Source organism: Ptychodera flava, chromosome 13 (genome assembly GCF_041260155.1).
Source record: "Ptychodera flava strain L36383 chromosome 13, AS_Pfla_20210202, whole genome shotgun sequence".
NCBI classification, from domain to species: domain Eukaryota; kingdom Metazoa; phylum Hemichordata; class Enteropneusta; family Ptychoderidae; genus Ptychodera; species Ptychodera flava.
In genome coordinates, this window is record NC_091940.1 from 21,224,886 (window position 1) to 21,238,355 (window position 13,470).

The 13,470-nt window shown below is 38.8% G+C and overlaps 2 protein-coding genes across 3 annotated transcripts; both read right to left on the bottom strand.

Moving 5' to 3' along the window:
- Positions 1-295: 295 nt before the first annotated feature.
- Positions 296-4,693, bottom strand: LOC139147795 (uncharacterized). The gene is made up of 2 exons (XM_070718997.1): positions 4,451-4,693; positions 296-917 (listed from the first exon to the last, which is right to left on the bottom strand). The coding sequence occupies exons 1-2, from the start codon at positions 4,599-4,601 to the stop codon at positions 697-699; spliced, it is 372 nt and encodes a 123-aa protein (XP_070575098.1). The 5' UTR covers positions 4,602-4,693; the 3' UTR covers positions 296-696.
- A 3,567-nt stretch (positions 4,694-8,260) lies between these two features.
- LOC139147794 (monocarboxylate transporter 13-like) lies at positions 8,261-13,265 on the bottom strand. 2 transcript variants are annotated; one of them, XM_070718996.1, is made up of 4 exons: positions 12,803-13,265; positions 10,510-10,653; positions 9,263-10,066; positions 8,261-8,580 (listed from the first exon to the last, which is right to left on the bottom strand). In XM_070718996.1, the coding sequence occupies exons 2-4, from the start codon at positions 10,610-10,612 to the stop codon at positions 8,366-8,368; spliced, it is 1,122 nt and encodes a 373-aa protein (XP_070575097.1). In that variant the 5' UTR covers positions 10,613-10,653; positions 12,803-13,265; the 3' UTR covers positions 8,261-8,365. The 2 variants fall into 2 exon arrangements, with proteins under 2 accessions (XP_070575097.1, XP_070575096.1); XM_070718995.1 differs by having other exon boundaries at positions 12,902-13,254.
- Between the last annotated feature and the right edge of the window lie 205 nt (positions 13,266-13,470).

The following is a 13,470-nucleotide window of genomic DNA, read 5'->3' on the forward strand; positions in this document are numbered from 1 at the left end:
CACCCCGGGGGATTCTCATCGTCATTTTACTCCCCCACATCCGTATTCTTCTTCCTTTGCTAGAGTTGCGCCTGCTCTGAAGGTTTTCTAACGAAATCTCTATTTGCTGAAGTCAGACTCTTAGATTGATGCATGAGAATTTTTCTTAGATTTTCGATACAACGGAAAATCGTCTGTAATTGTCTGTCTTAGTCTTCGCTATGTTCGGTTATTATGTGATTATTATCAGATATACTGAATACAGTACAATATACCGCCGAAAACTGAGAGAGTTCTTTTATCTTTGCTTCAAAGATAAATTATTGACGTTTTATTTCGTTGTTAAATACCATGCAAACGTATTTATTGCATTAACTTGCATTACAAATACACTTTATTGTAAAATAGTGTAAAGACAACATCCACAGCTTTGGATGAGGAATATCGACAAGGAAAAAAATGGCAAGTCACTTGACCTTTAAGACGTCTGTGTTTCCATGATGATTCTGATTCTGGAGGCTGAGACGAAAGACAGAACCACCATCCTATGGTATAATTCGTGGTTCAGACATCGGTTGGCAAAGCACCTGTACTAATTTTGATGACATCATAAGTTTAGTTGAGATACTTGTAACACATGGAATAACTCCTGAGCAAGTCTTATCGGATTCAGCCTGTCTGATGGCAGCCCGGATTCAACTCGAGTCGGCACTTAGTCTAGTTGAACATATCAACAGCCACGTAAAAAACGCCATCGATCTTCTTCCAGACTACGAGATTTTTCCCCTCCACATTTCCGGAGCCATCGGTCTTGGCCATGCTGACACTTGCGATCATGTATGCCAACTCTCCACTGGAACAGCCTCGTACATCTTTGATCTCATACTTCAGCGTCTTCATGCCAGTTTTGGACAATGCTTTGCACGCTTCTTCGACGGCTGAATTAAAAAAAAGAGGCAAAACATGAAAAGATTCTGTCAGGGTTGGTCACAGCGCCAATGATACGGTGTTGCTCACATTTGATCAGAATTGATACATACTAGTATTGGTACCACTGATCAATAATGAATGTTGTTTCTAGCTGTTCAGTGCAGCAAAATTCTATGTTGATGTTATGACAATGAGTTCTACACAGTAGAACTAGAAACAAGAATAACAAATGCAAATAAGGTGTGCAACTTAGGCACTCGAGATCTACTTTAGCAATGGGAGAAAGAGATCGTACATACATTAGCAAGTGTCAATAAAAAACAGCCAGAGAAGGCTTGACAAAAAGAAAAGGTGGGAGAGTGGGGAAAAATAATGTACAAAGGACCAGGTAAAAAAAATTAATGCTACTTGATCAATCTCCTAGACTACTCCTGGATATCAAATTTTCCATTGACCGTATTTACATAAAGAGCTACAATGCCAGATGAAAGGAAATGTAAAGTGAGCTATTAACAACCTTGGGAATTTTTAAAACTGTTAAAATGCTATCAGTGCTGTTCATTCGAATGTAAACAGCACTTACAGTAAGTTAGTTACAGATAGTGAAATGCCTTCCACTGTTGGGGTGATTATGACGTCTGGAAATATCCTGAATCCAAATTTCTTATCAGTTCTTGTGCGTCTTACATTGAAATGTTGCAAAAATTGGTCTGCAATGAAAAATTAAACCCCAGCTTTGTTTTCTGGATCAAATTTCACTACAAATTGATACCAAATATGACAAAATTGTGTTCACAGCCTTCACCACTGTCTCACAACATATCCTGGGTTGGTGTAGGTCATTTAAGGTCACAGACTGAGAAAACTTACCTAAATTATACAAATTTTGGAGTTTCATTGAGCAGAAGATTTATCTAACTAATAACATCCTTCGGGACTTTTATACAAAATTACAATTTGAAAGTTTTCAGGCAAGTAGTTTATCAGAACAAATTTCCTTAATCAAAACTGACAAAATTGTCTTAAAAATACGTTTTCTTGAACGAAAATGACAAAATTGTCACAAAAATACAAATTTGCATATTTCAGGACAATTTCTACATACCCAACTATTGTCATCCTTGGGCATCTGTATAGCAAAAATAAAAACTGTCTGTCCAGCAGTTTTAAAGACAAAAGATATTTTACAATTTTTTGACCAAAAATAACAAAAATTGCCCCAAAACGGTTATCTTGCAAATTTTGTCGTAATATCAATAAATTAGAAGGGTAACACCCTTGCAAATATCCAACCCAAATTTCAGAGCAATTGGGCCGGCGGTTTTGGAGAAGAATAATTTTTACTTAAAATGAGGAAAATAACAAAAAAATTAAGCAAAAATACAAAATTCAAGATATCTTTACGATATACATAAAGCTGTATAAGGTTGATATAAGGTAATTGCACACTAATTTTCAAAGTAATCAAAACAGCGGTTCTGAAGTTATCTATTTTTGACCATTTTCACATTTTAAAGCTCTTTAGCATAACTTGGGAAATGCAACTTTATTTGAACAAAATCCCATCTGTAGCCCAGGATGCATCCACACACCAAATACCAAGCTTAAAAGTGTAGCGGTTCGCGTGTTTTTGATGTTGACGGACAGACTGTACGTACGTACGTACATACATGCATTCATACATACATACATACATACATACATACATACATACATACATACATATATATATATACATATATATATATATATATATATATATATATATATATATATATATATATATATATATATATATATATATATATATATATATATATATACATACAGACACACATACGCCACCGACTTAAGCTTATACGATAACTTCACATTGGTATACCAAATGTGAGCTAAAAATATTAGCGTTTTCGGTAACCCGACCTACCCTATTCTTTTCTATCAAATGATGTCATAGCTGGTCATGTGCGTATTCGAATTTCCAGCTGACGGGCTGCGACGCGTGCACTGCACTATGCAGACGACGGCGTGCTTTGCCCGTCACTTTGCATTCGTGTGTCGTTCAACACGTCAAGATAACGTGATTGATATCGAAGACATTAAACCGTTCGACTCTAAACTTTGTCATAGCATTTTTAAGAATCCCTTGTGATTTGCCACATTTTCTGGTGTTTGTTTCATCCTACCCTACTGACATTAAAAAATAAAAAAAGTTCCTGAGCGACCGATTCTATTTCCTAAAGGCATGTTAACTGAAACTCACAATATTTTTTCTGGGTCTTACACGGCCCGTCAAGAACAGGATATATGAGAATATCTTTTATATCTTTTCAAAAAAGTAGCGTGACCAAACAAAAAGAATGGAGTGATTCTGAATACTTGCTTTTCAAAATAGGGGTAGGAACCTGGTGATATTTTTATATTTTCTATATTTTGTATATTTTTCCAGACTGTCTATTTTTATTGTCTCGCCGTTGTTCTGAACAATATAGAGGTGAACAGTCCGATCCCTTCGTAACACCTAGCTACCCTTATCAAATTGTCATATTAAATGACAACATAGAAGTAGAGTATGTGCTGAACACTATAAAACCTGAAGCGACTGATCAAAATTGTTCTACAGAAAACTTGAAGTGTTTATTGATATTCGCAGTCCAAACTTTACCACATGAAATTCTGATTTATCCATGTTTAGTTTGATGACATGCATGTAAACAAGATTGATCACAGGATATTTGCTCTTGAAAGTTTTAACAAACATTGTACTGTGTGGTCATGAAACATGTACATGCACGATGTACTGAAACAGGAACGACGAAAATTCGTTTTTTTGTGTTGCATTTTGAACATTTTTTGGATGGTATATGATTCAGGAAGATTAAATTTAAAAAAGGTGTCTGTTTGTATTCCTATTTCATTGAAAACCGTCATTATGTCAACCTTATTCTTTCAACCAACAATGTTTATATTCGAAAATTTTATGACTGACTCCGTGGGAGGTGTCAGGGACTTCTGGCGCCACCCTTGCATCTGCTATAGCGTCACGTGACGCGAGGCCTTGCCTTGGCAACAGTACGGAGTTCAAGCCTGACCCCAGCGCTTGGGCTTCTCCGTCTACCATATAAGCAGTGTCTGTATCCGACGCCAGCGATATTTTAAAACAGTTTGTCTCGATGTCATTTTGACCGACCTCAACTGTACGCTGCTGGAACTACTGTCGTAAACAGCAAAATGTGCTCTTCCTCAAAGCTTTAATACTGTATCATAATAGGCCTACAGATAGGCCTAATAGGTTAACTCTGCCGCCGACATTCATATTCCAATTTTGTTCTTTTCTGTGAACATCGTGCCCAACATTCTAATTTGTTCGCGCTAGAAGTGACCAGCCGCGGTCTCGACGGCCTACTGAAGAAAAACAGGCAGAAAATCACCTGTATCAGTGACTACATGTAGTACTCTTACACTTACGGATATAGGCATACACGTGGTTAGATTCATATTTAATATGAAATACACGGTTTAATATACAGTTTCAACTTACCGTCGTGTCCCGTCTGTATACCTTTTCCTGGCGCCAAGATTTGACAGTCCGACGTGTAGCACGCAGCCACACCTTTGTAATCTCCGGATTCATACAGCGCGTTCAAGGTTTTATATCGCTCCGCTATGACTGGACTCAAGTCGGACGCCATACTTGCTCAAACCGTGACTACAGCTGTATATACGCTTAGGTCACATGGAGACTTCCAACGTCAGGGAATACGTCGCGTTGCAAATACCGGAAACACGTCATGAAGATGTTGACCTCAAACACGAGATACGTAAATGTTTTCAAACAAAAGAGATAAGAGAATATATCTAAATGTAGGTCGTCATGGGCGAACGCTTGGAAAATACGACATACAATACAGGTCAACCGAGGTCATCGTATTCACCCTATAGCAATACAAGCAAAGGTTATTGGATTGGCAATTGCGTAGTAGGGTTGTCACTATGGTAATATTCACCTTTGTAGCAGCATTTCAAGGGAAAAGGACATATTATATGAAACGACGTTAAAATGAGAATTGTTATGAAACTTGTGGCAAGAATTTTCTTCATAAACCTTTGTATTTTTCAATCCTTTTATATTTCAATTTGTTGTAATTTCTCAAGATACCTGAGGTGAAGTGGTACAGTTGATAAACCGCTGGCAACCCACGTTTGACGAACAGAAGTCTTGAAGACGTTCGACTTCAGGTCAGCTTCGCCAGCAAAGGGTGTCTCTTCGGCAGAGGGGGAGACTGTGCTACGACGACCTCATCAAGCGAGCGAACCTGATGATGACATTTTAACGTCCAGTGACCCTAGTTTATACTTTCTCGCCTAGTACCGAGCAGATTTTGTGTGGCCGTCTACTCGCACTTAATCTTTTTCCAATCATCCGTTCCTTGTACCAGTACCGACTTTGTTTGTGAACCATCATCACAGACAATCACGCGACCCAAAAGCCGAGCTCCTATTCGAAAGAAAACAACGACGTCATCGATGACAGTAAAGTCAGTACAGTTTACCTTTCATGGGGGTCATTTAAAAGCGAACCTATCCGCACTTTTTTTACATAAAGGGGCCGCCCAGGACAATAGAAAGATGACGAGGTGAACAAAAACGACCGTTGTAATTTATGTTCATGCCCTGAGAAAGTCGAAGAAATTACAAAATAAACGAGCAGAGTCGTTAAGGAAATTTTAGTTGATGTTATGATTATGTATTTCGTGACAGAAAACCATGACAGGATGCCTAACTATGAGTTAGACGCGAAGGCTTCTTGCAATCTTCTATTCCAAAACAGCGTCGCACTTTTTGAAACTTGGTGCTTGCATGCACCGTTACAGGTGATGAGATTATTTGGCTTCACCGTGATAGTGTTCTGCATCTTTTGTTCAAGGTGAGCAATCATACGGACGCGGTCCACGCTACCTGTTTTATATCAAATTTTCGATGGGCACATTTGGAAGACACTGGACAACATCCCGCTAAATCTCCACTGTGTATTGTAATTGGTTAGAGGGACTATGAATATGAATATAAAATAGGATTATATGAGAGCCTAGGTATACCATCATACGGCGCGGGCACACCATCCACCCACCCGCCCATCCAAGCAATGGTATCGTGAAGAGCCCACTCTTAGGGAGCGTTCAGTTATTATGGCCGGGGGTGGGCCGGCAAATTCTTCCTGCGCATCAGTCAAAATAAGTGAACCCCCCTACCCTTTGTACCAAAAAATTGATGATCCCCCCTATCCAGATGACAAAAATTTCATGACCCCCCCCCCCACATTGCTTGAGTAAAGCTGCACACACAAACACCTCGGGGGTATGGAGCAATAAAATCCCCCCAAAAAAGAGCTTAGATTTTTTCAAGTGACCTTCCTTACAAAACTCAAAGGTGTTAATGCTCAGATTTCCCCTTCTGACTTGCTATAATTTTGAAATTACCCCTCAAAGGGGTTGGACAGACATTACTGGTGGATCGCAATATTTTTGCGCAAGCGTGTGCCTACAAAATTAGCTGTTGATAATGTTGATTCACCATACATGGTATACATATATTTTCTCATACATGTATGAGAAATCTATGGAATACTTTTTTAATACAAAATCATATCTGTGCATTTATAGATATTTGACCTTAGAATTTCACCAAAAATGTTCATCCACTATACATGGGAGCCAATGATGAAATTGTGAATAATTTTTTTTCCAATGAAAAACTTGGTATACTTGTGCATATACAGATGTTCAATAATTAACATAATTTTACTTGATTAGAATATGATGGTTAAAGGTGCATATTATGTGTACAAGAAATCTGATTATGGAACTTCACTGAAAATGTTCATCCACTATACATGGGAGTCTATGAGGAAAGTATGAATAATTTTTTTCCAATACAAAAATAGGTAAACTCATGTATTTATGTACTCTCGATTATTGATATCAATGTACTTGATTAGATTAGGGTGGTAACAAACGGATGTGTTCGCCAGAAATTGGATTTTGGAATTATACCAAAATGTAGATTCACTGTACATGGGAGTCTATGAGGAAATAGAATAATTTTTTTCCAATACAAAACTATCAAAATCTGTGTATTTATAGACATTTGATAATTCATTTTAAAGTACTTAGTTAGCCTAGGATGGTTAAAGGTTGATATGTGTGCAAGAAATTGGATTTTGGAATTTCACCGAAATGTTGATTCACTATACATTGGAGTCTATGAGAAAACTAAAAATAATATTTTTACAATGCTAAACTAAATTAATTTGTGCTTTTATAGGTGTTTGATAATTGATACAAATGTACTTGATTCAAATAGGGTATTATAAAATTATGATATTGGAATTTCACCTAAAAGTATTATTTAACTTTTTATGGTACTAGTAGTCTCAGTACAGGTAACTGTTAAATAATTTCCCTGACAAAACTTGCTATATCTCTAATATGTAAGTAATAGGAATTGTTCATCGCCTTCAGTGCAGCGAGCTTGATTTACAATAAGACAAGCCTCAAAGTTGTCAAGTCAAGACGTTAATGTGACAAATAATTATACTTTTGTTCAGATTTACAGGTGAATAACTTCAGAGAATGAAATCATGCAACGAATCATTTTTATCTCCCAGAATATTTCTGAACACTGAAACTGCTTTTTAACGGGACGGATACTTATGAAAATTAAATGACCCCCTCTGAGCTGTTTGAAAAATACATGACCCCCCTTTGCAGTTTTCAAATTTGAGGTGACCCCTTCTGGATTTTGCCGGCCCACCGCGGCCATAATAACTGAACGCTCCCTTACACATGCGCTTATTTGAGGTACCTTCGACTCCCACACTACTATATTAGGCGAAACATCTCATCGCTGTGAGGAAAGGGAACTAATGGTACAAGAAAATAAAGCTTGTGTGAGGGTGCCTCAAAAGATTATTCAGTTCAAACATACTCCTTCAGATCAAGTTAAATTGTCCAGCAGCCTAGGATAGTCCAAGTATTATTCAGTTTTCCCTTCTAATGACAGACAGGCCCCCTCATCTGAAGCAGAAGCAACTGCACCCTGTACATAAACATACACTGTATAAAATCAGAATTCCTGCAGAGCAGAACAAATGAAGTTCTCATTCACCATTGGCATTATGAGCACCGATGAAAAAAAGGAAACAAAAAAGAAAAAAAAGCGAAGCAATCAACCCGTCAAACTCCGCGAAGAGAGTCCTTTTCTCAAGCGCTGTTGCATTCCCATTTAAAGGGAAAACTAGGAAAGAAGTTATGTCCGATCACCTTGAAATTCCACACACAACCTCATATGACAGATTTTCTATACGAAATTTATTCATGTTGATGTAAAGTAACACCGCCCCTCATCTTTGATACAATTTGCAGCGGGGTATGTCCGTAGATGACACACATAGAGTTCAATGCTTTTCCCCAGTTTGTGTCGCCACCTCAAGAAATGACACACTGTATCGGCAAGGCTCATCAACGATCACATTTGTAACGCCCTCTAACGTTCTTTGCCTTCTGGTTGTGAGAGGTTCCAACACAAGTATCATCAATCCGCCAAAGACAAGAAGACTTCCGTAGAAATAAAAGGAGTTATCGTATTCGTCAGTGACGTCATATATGTAACCTTAAAGAGAAAGAATACAATTGTGTTATCTTACAGTGTATTTCGCGCAAACGTTAATAAGTTGTGTATGAAGCGTTAATATTGCTTGTGTGCGAAGCGTGATGGAGAGTGTACGAGCGTGAGCAGGGTCAGTAGCACTAACTTTTAATTATTTTTGTAAATTAATTTTGTCGTGTATGTCAATCGCATGTTCTACTCCCCAGAACATGTTGAAACACTCATCATTTAGCTTATCGACACATCGTTATTGTTCATTATTGTTTACATTTAAATTCTATAGTGCGGACTAGAATTCATTTGTCAACAACGATGATGCAGTCTATACACGTACAGGCTGGGTTGACAAGCTGAAGATTGTGTATGTCAACACACTTTACGGAGTAGAACAAGAGACTGAAGGAACAATCACGAAAAAGTAACAGTTACTGGCCCTTTATTTTTTCCCTTGCATAGTTGTATACTTTATATTTTTCTTTCCTTTGATATAAAAAAAATTCTAGAGATGTGATCTGCTGAATTTGCCCTTTTCCCGAAAGAACTGTAATAATTTCCCAATATGGTTATGCTTTGAAACTCGAAGGACATTTTAAATATTGCGTAGTCAACATTTGACACTCCAGGGATAGTCCATCTGAAATGATCAACCCAACTTGCAAATGATACAGAGAATACAATTCTATACCTCCAGTAGGCGGTCCTATTAAAGCTCCAAAAGCGATGCAAAACTTCATGAGACCGATGCCTGCTGTAACCTTTTCAGGGCCAAGAATGTCACGTGCAATTTGAGGTCTTATGCCCATTACTATGCCCATGAAAAGTCCATAAATGAATGCATAGGTGCTGTACCCTCCATAATTACTCGCCAAAGGACTGAACAAATTGCACGTCCCGGAGAGGACAATTGCGACAGAGTACAATTTTAGGCTCGTCGTGTACTTTCCCGTCAGATATAAAAGAATAGGAATTACAAGCCTTCCGATGATTGTTGCCAATCCGAAAATCGAGACGAGCAGCGAAATGTCTGTGATGGATCCGATATGTTTAGTCTTTGCGCGTGCCAGCATGTGTGAGGGCGAACCCTGGTATCCGATGCCATCCGATATTCCGGTTGCCAGCACGAAAATCGCGAATGTGGGAAACTTCTTCAGTAGCCAGAAATCGCAGGTATCGACAGCGCTTGTCAAGCACGTCCGTGAACTTTTTGCAATTTTCACATCTTCTTCCGACTTCGAAGCACTTCGATTATGCTCTTCCGGTGCTCTGAACAGGGCAGCAGCTATCCCCATTTGTGCATTCAAGGCGGAGAAGACTATGACAGCTCCTTTCCACCCGTAGTTGTCGATCAGTGTTTGCAACAACGGAGGAAAAATGAACACTCCAAGACCAGCTCCAGACCCTGCAAGCACGTTGGCAATGGGGAATCTTTTCTTGATGAAAAATGCCTTGATTCCAATGCATGCAGGTAATATAATAGCGTAGCCCAGTCCTGTATGAAACATGGTAAACATGGTTAGTACCTTTGAGTTGACTTTCATGTAGTTAATATTTATATCATGCAATATCTTAAACAAATTTATTAAGGAATCGCCAGCTCTTCTCTATGGATCTACCCCTCTGTATATTACATACATACACACAGAAAGGCACTGACAGAGAAACTCACAGATAGACACAGAGACAGATAATGATAATATATATATATATATATATATATATATATATATATATATATATATATATATAATGACAATATCGACAATATTCATCATATCATAGGGAGTTGAAGGATATTGGAAAATCTATCTTTAACTTTGTCAATATCTGCAAGCAGTGCAGGTGTTATACTTAATAGGAACAATATACCCAATCTTATAAACCAAAGCTAACATACTCATAGGTACTCAAATTTCCGAGATAGCAGTTACGCACCAATTGCGAGGCCGATGCTGAGGTACAGAAACTCTATGGTAGGAGCAAATGCACTGATGAAATAACCAGTCGATGAGATTATTGTTCCTAGCAGCACTGTCATCCGGAAGCCAATTTTCTTCACGAAAACATTTGAGATTGGTGCTGAGAGAGAGAGAGAGAGAGAGAGAGAGAGAGAGAGAGAGAGAGATTTAACAACTATGAAAACACGAAATGAAATACGAGCTGATGATGACTGGTACGACCATTGTAATGAGAACACTTTACCGCAACGATAAGAAGCTATTTTGAATTCTTTTACTGCCCGGAATAAAAAGGACGCGATGCGTTCTACGGACTCAGTACGCCCAAATAATCACGTGATGCCGGTACAAACAAACCCACATGTGTACTAACGCGTATGGAAATACACGTACGTCTATGCGCGTTTGCGCACATGGCTTTGTTTGTACCGTGGTCGATTCGAATTCCGGGTTTGGCCTATTCTTTTCGCGCTCGGATTAATATTATTACAACATTATTAAATACATGGAAGCAGCGCATAAGAATAATAACACAAAACATGACATTATTGTTAGTGTCACACATTCCTGTAAAACTTTCTTTTCGCCGCTGATTCCTCAGATTAGTCAACTGCTACGGTTTGATATGGATGGTACCAAATTTGTGAGCTTCGTTCAGGCGACTGTAGTAGCACAGGGTACCCAGAGGTCTGGCTGTTGTTGTTGTTTGTATTGTTATATATGTTTATTTGTGGTGTTTATGTTGTTATTGTTGACCAATAAAATTTAACGAACATAACTTGTGTTGTTTTTGTTACAAACGTAATGTGGATGTCATAAGGAACGCTACAAGGACACTATCATTATTTGACCCAATGCAACTCTCTGCCAGAGTACACTCTCTTCATGCCAAGTGCTATGTCCTTTTACCAACTTTGATCTGTTTTGGATTGAATTTGAATTGGATTTGTTTGTCTCATACACAGATCAGGATTGGTAGACGATATTCCCAAACGAATGAGTAATCCTTGTATCACAACAAACAATTTCAAGACGCTTCCGAAGCAAAGTCTTCACTGGTTGTATTCTAGAAGCGGCTTTTCAAAAACTTATTAAGCTTACTCCTAGGAGATGGCAGAAGGTTTTGCTGTAAAGAAACCAGGGGCCGAATCAACGCTGCTATTCATTTCAAGTGTTGAAGTTCCAAAATCGCAGGAACTTCGTTTACATGCGAACTGGGTCATATAAATCTGAGGAGTTAAACATTGTTTTATTTATTCAAGGATGAATAACAGTGCATTCGCAAAGCCCCTATATATGACAGACAATCACAGCTATATAGTGACCTACTTAAAGGGGCCCACAGAACACCTCTGTATGGGAATGGTTGTATTTGATCAGGGTAAGGAAGGACCAGTATAGTAGTGTAGCTGTAACTTTCGATGATTTTTTTCTTTTTATATCAATTGCAATTTCTTGTTCTATACATAAGCCTGTCGTTCATCAACAAAGTGTCTATACACCATGTAAAATACACTGTTGTTTACATTTGAATTCTAGTCCGCACAAGAATTCACTCGTCAACAATAACAGTGCAGTTTACACATGTGCAAGATGAGTTTACATGCTGAATACTGTGTATCTCAACTTACTCTCGGAACTAGAACTTAAAAATATGGTTGACATGTAAAACATCAACAGTGAATAAATCTTCAAAAGGTAATTTAGATTAGGCCACTTTCAACTTCAAGGAGCTATTAACCTTTCTGCTCCAGCAGTACCTAGTGCTTGCACTGAGGTCAGCTGTTGTGACAGAGGATCACAGCTGGTGACCCACTTTGGGGCCAAACTGAATCGTAACAGACAAAAAACAGTACTCTTTAACAAACACAACCACACTCTCTTCAATTACATGTTGTGGAAGACTTGCCATTAAAAAAACGACACAACAAACTATCGTTTACGAACATAACTTTCACGCGAGATCTCGGCGGCACTCCGGGTGTAGCTGTGCAACAACAAGCTGTATGCCCTTGTTTTTGCCCCAGCATTAAAGCCGACGCGTACTCTCGCTCAAAGCCGCCTGTAGTTATCCTTGAACGACTGTGCCCATTGCATATATTATAGCGAATAACTTACTACAATATTAGCTGCGTATCTCACATTTAAGCTCTTAAATGTCTGCTGATCAGATTTACGCTGGAGCAATTGACGGTATGCGCAGGTCCGCCCGATTGAAAGCATTCTCATACTTCTTGTTTATAACAATTCAGTTTCAACGAGATACTCACTTAACCCCTGGTCGTATGTTTTGCTCTAGTTTATACCTGCGTGTGATCGGAGACTGTTGGGAGCTGGATTTACGTTATGTAGATAAGTCGTCGACATACCTAACCCAAATTCTACAGACACGAGAAAGGCAATTATCCATGAAGTGCGAGCTGAGGTCTCGTCAAAATGACTCTGAATGACGACAAATAGCGGACCTATGGCCTGGAACGCTCCACCGACGAAAATGTGACATATGAGAGAACCCAGGACAACCAACCATCCGACGACACCGCCGTCCCTGGTCTGGGAATCGGGTGTCGAATCCTCCGAATCTGCAGCGGTCACATCTTTTGATGATTGTGAATTGGTCATTGTCAGCGGTATGTCGCAAGCCGAACCACATAAACATCGCTCTTGTTGTCACGAATCACCAACTTTCATGTTTTCTCCGGAAACGATAAGCCAATCCCCGGTGAGCGTTCTGTTCGTTCGGAACTATAGGTGGCGGTATGGCGAGCTTGACTCGTGACTCACGCGGGCCCATGTCATCAACAAAGCAAAGAGACGTCATTTGCCGTAAATCACATCGAAACGGACGCCTCTATATATTCTTGAAATGAGATAAACACTATTAAACTTCTAATCATAAAATCCATCATTCTATGAAAGCTGTGTCTCCTCTGAACTG

Coding starts and splice junctions, on each gene's coding strand:
- LOC139147794 (XM_070718995.1), bottom strand. CDS start 13,154: ATGACCAATTCACAATCATCAAAAGATGTGACCGCTGCAGATTCGGAG. Junction 10,654..12,901: donor GTCTGTAGAATTTGGGTTAG/GTATGTCGACGA, acceptor TCTCTCTCTCAG/CACCAATCTCAAATGTTTTC. Junction 10,067..10,509: donor CAGCATCGGCCTCGCAATTG/GTGCGTAACTGC, acceptor TGTTTCATACAG/GACTGGGCTACGCTATTATA.
- LOC139147795 (XM_070718997.1), bottom strand. CDS start 4,601: ATGGCGTCCGACTTGAGTCCAGTCATAGCGGAGCGATATAAAACCTTG. Junction 918..4,450: donor TATACAGACGGGACACGACG/GTAAGTTGAAAC, acceptor TTTTTAATTCAG/CCGTCGAAGAAGCGTGCAAA.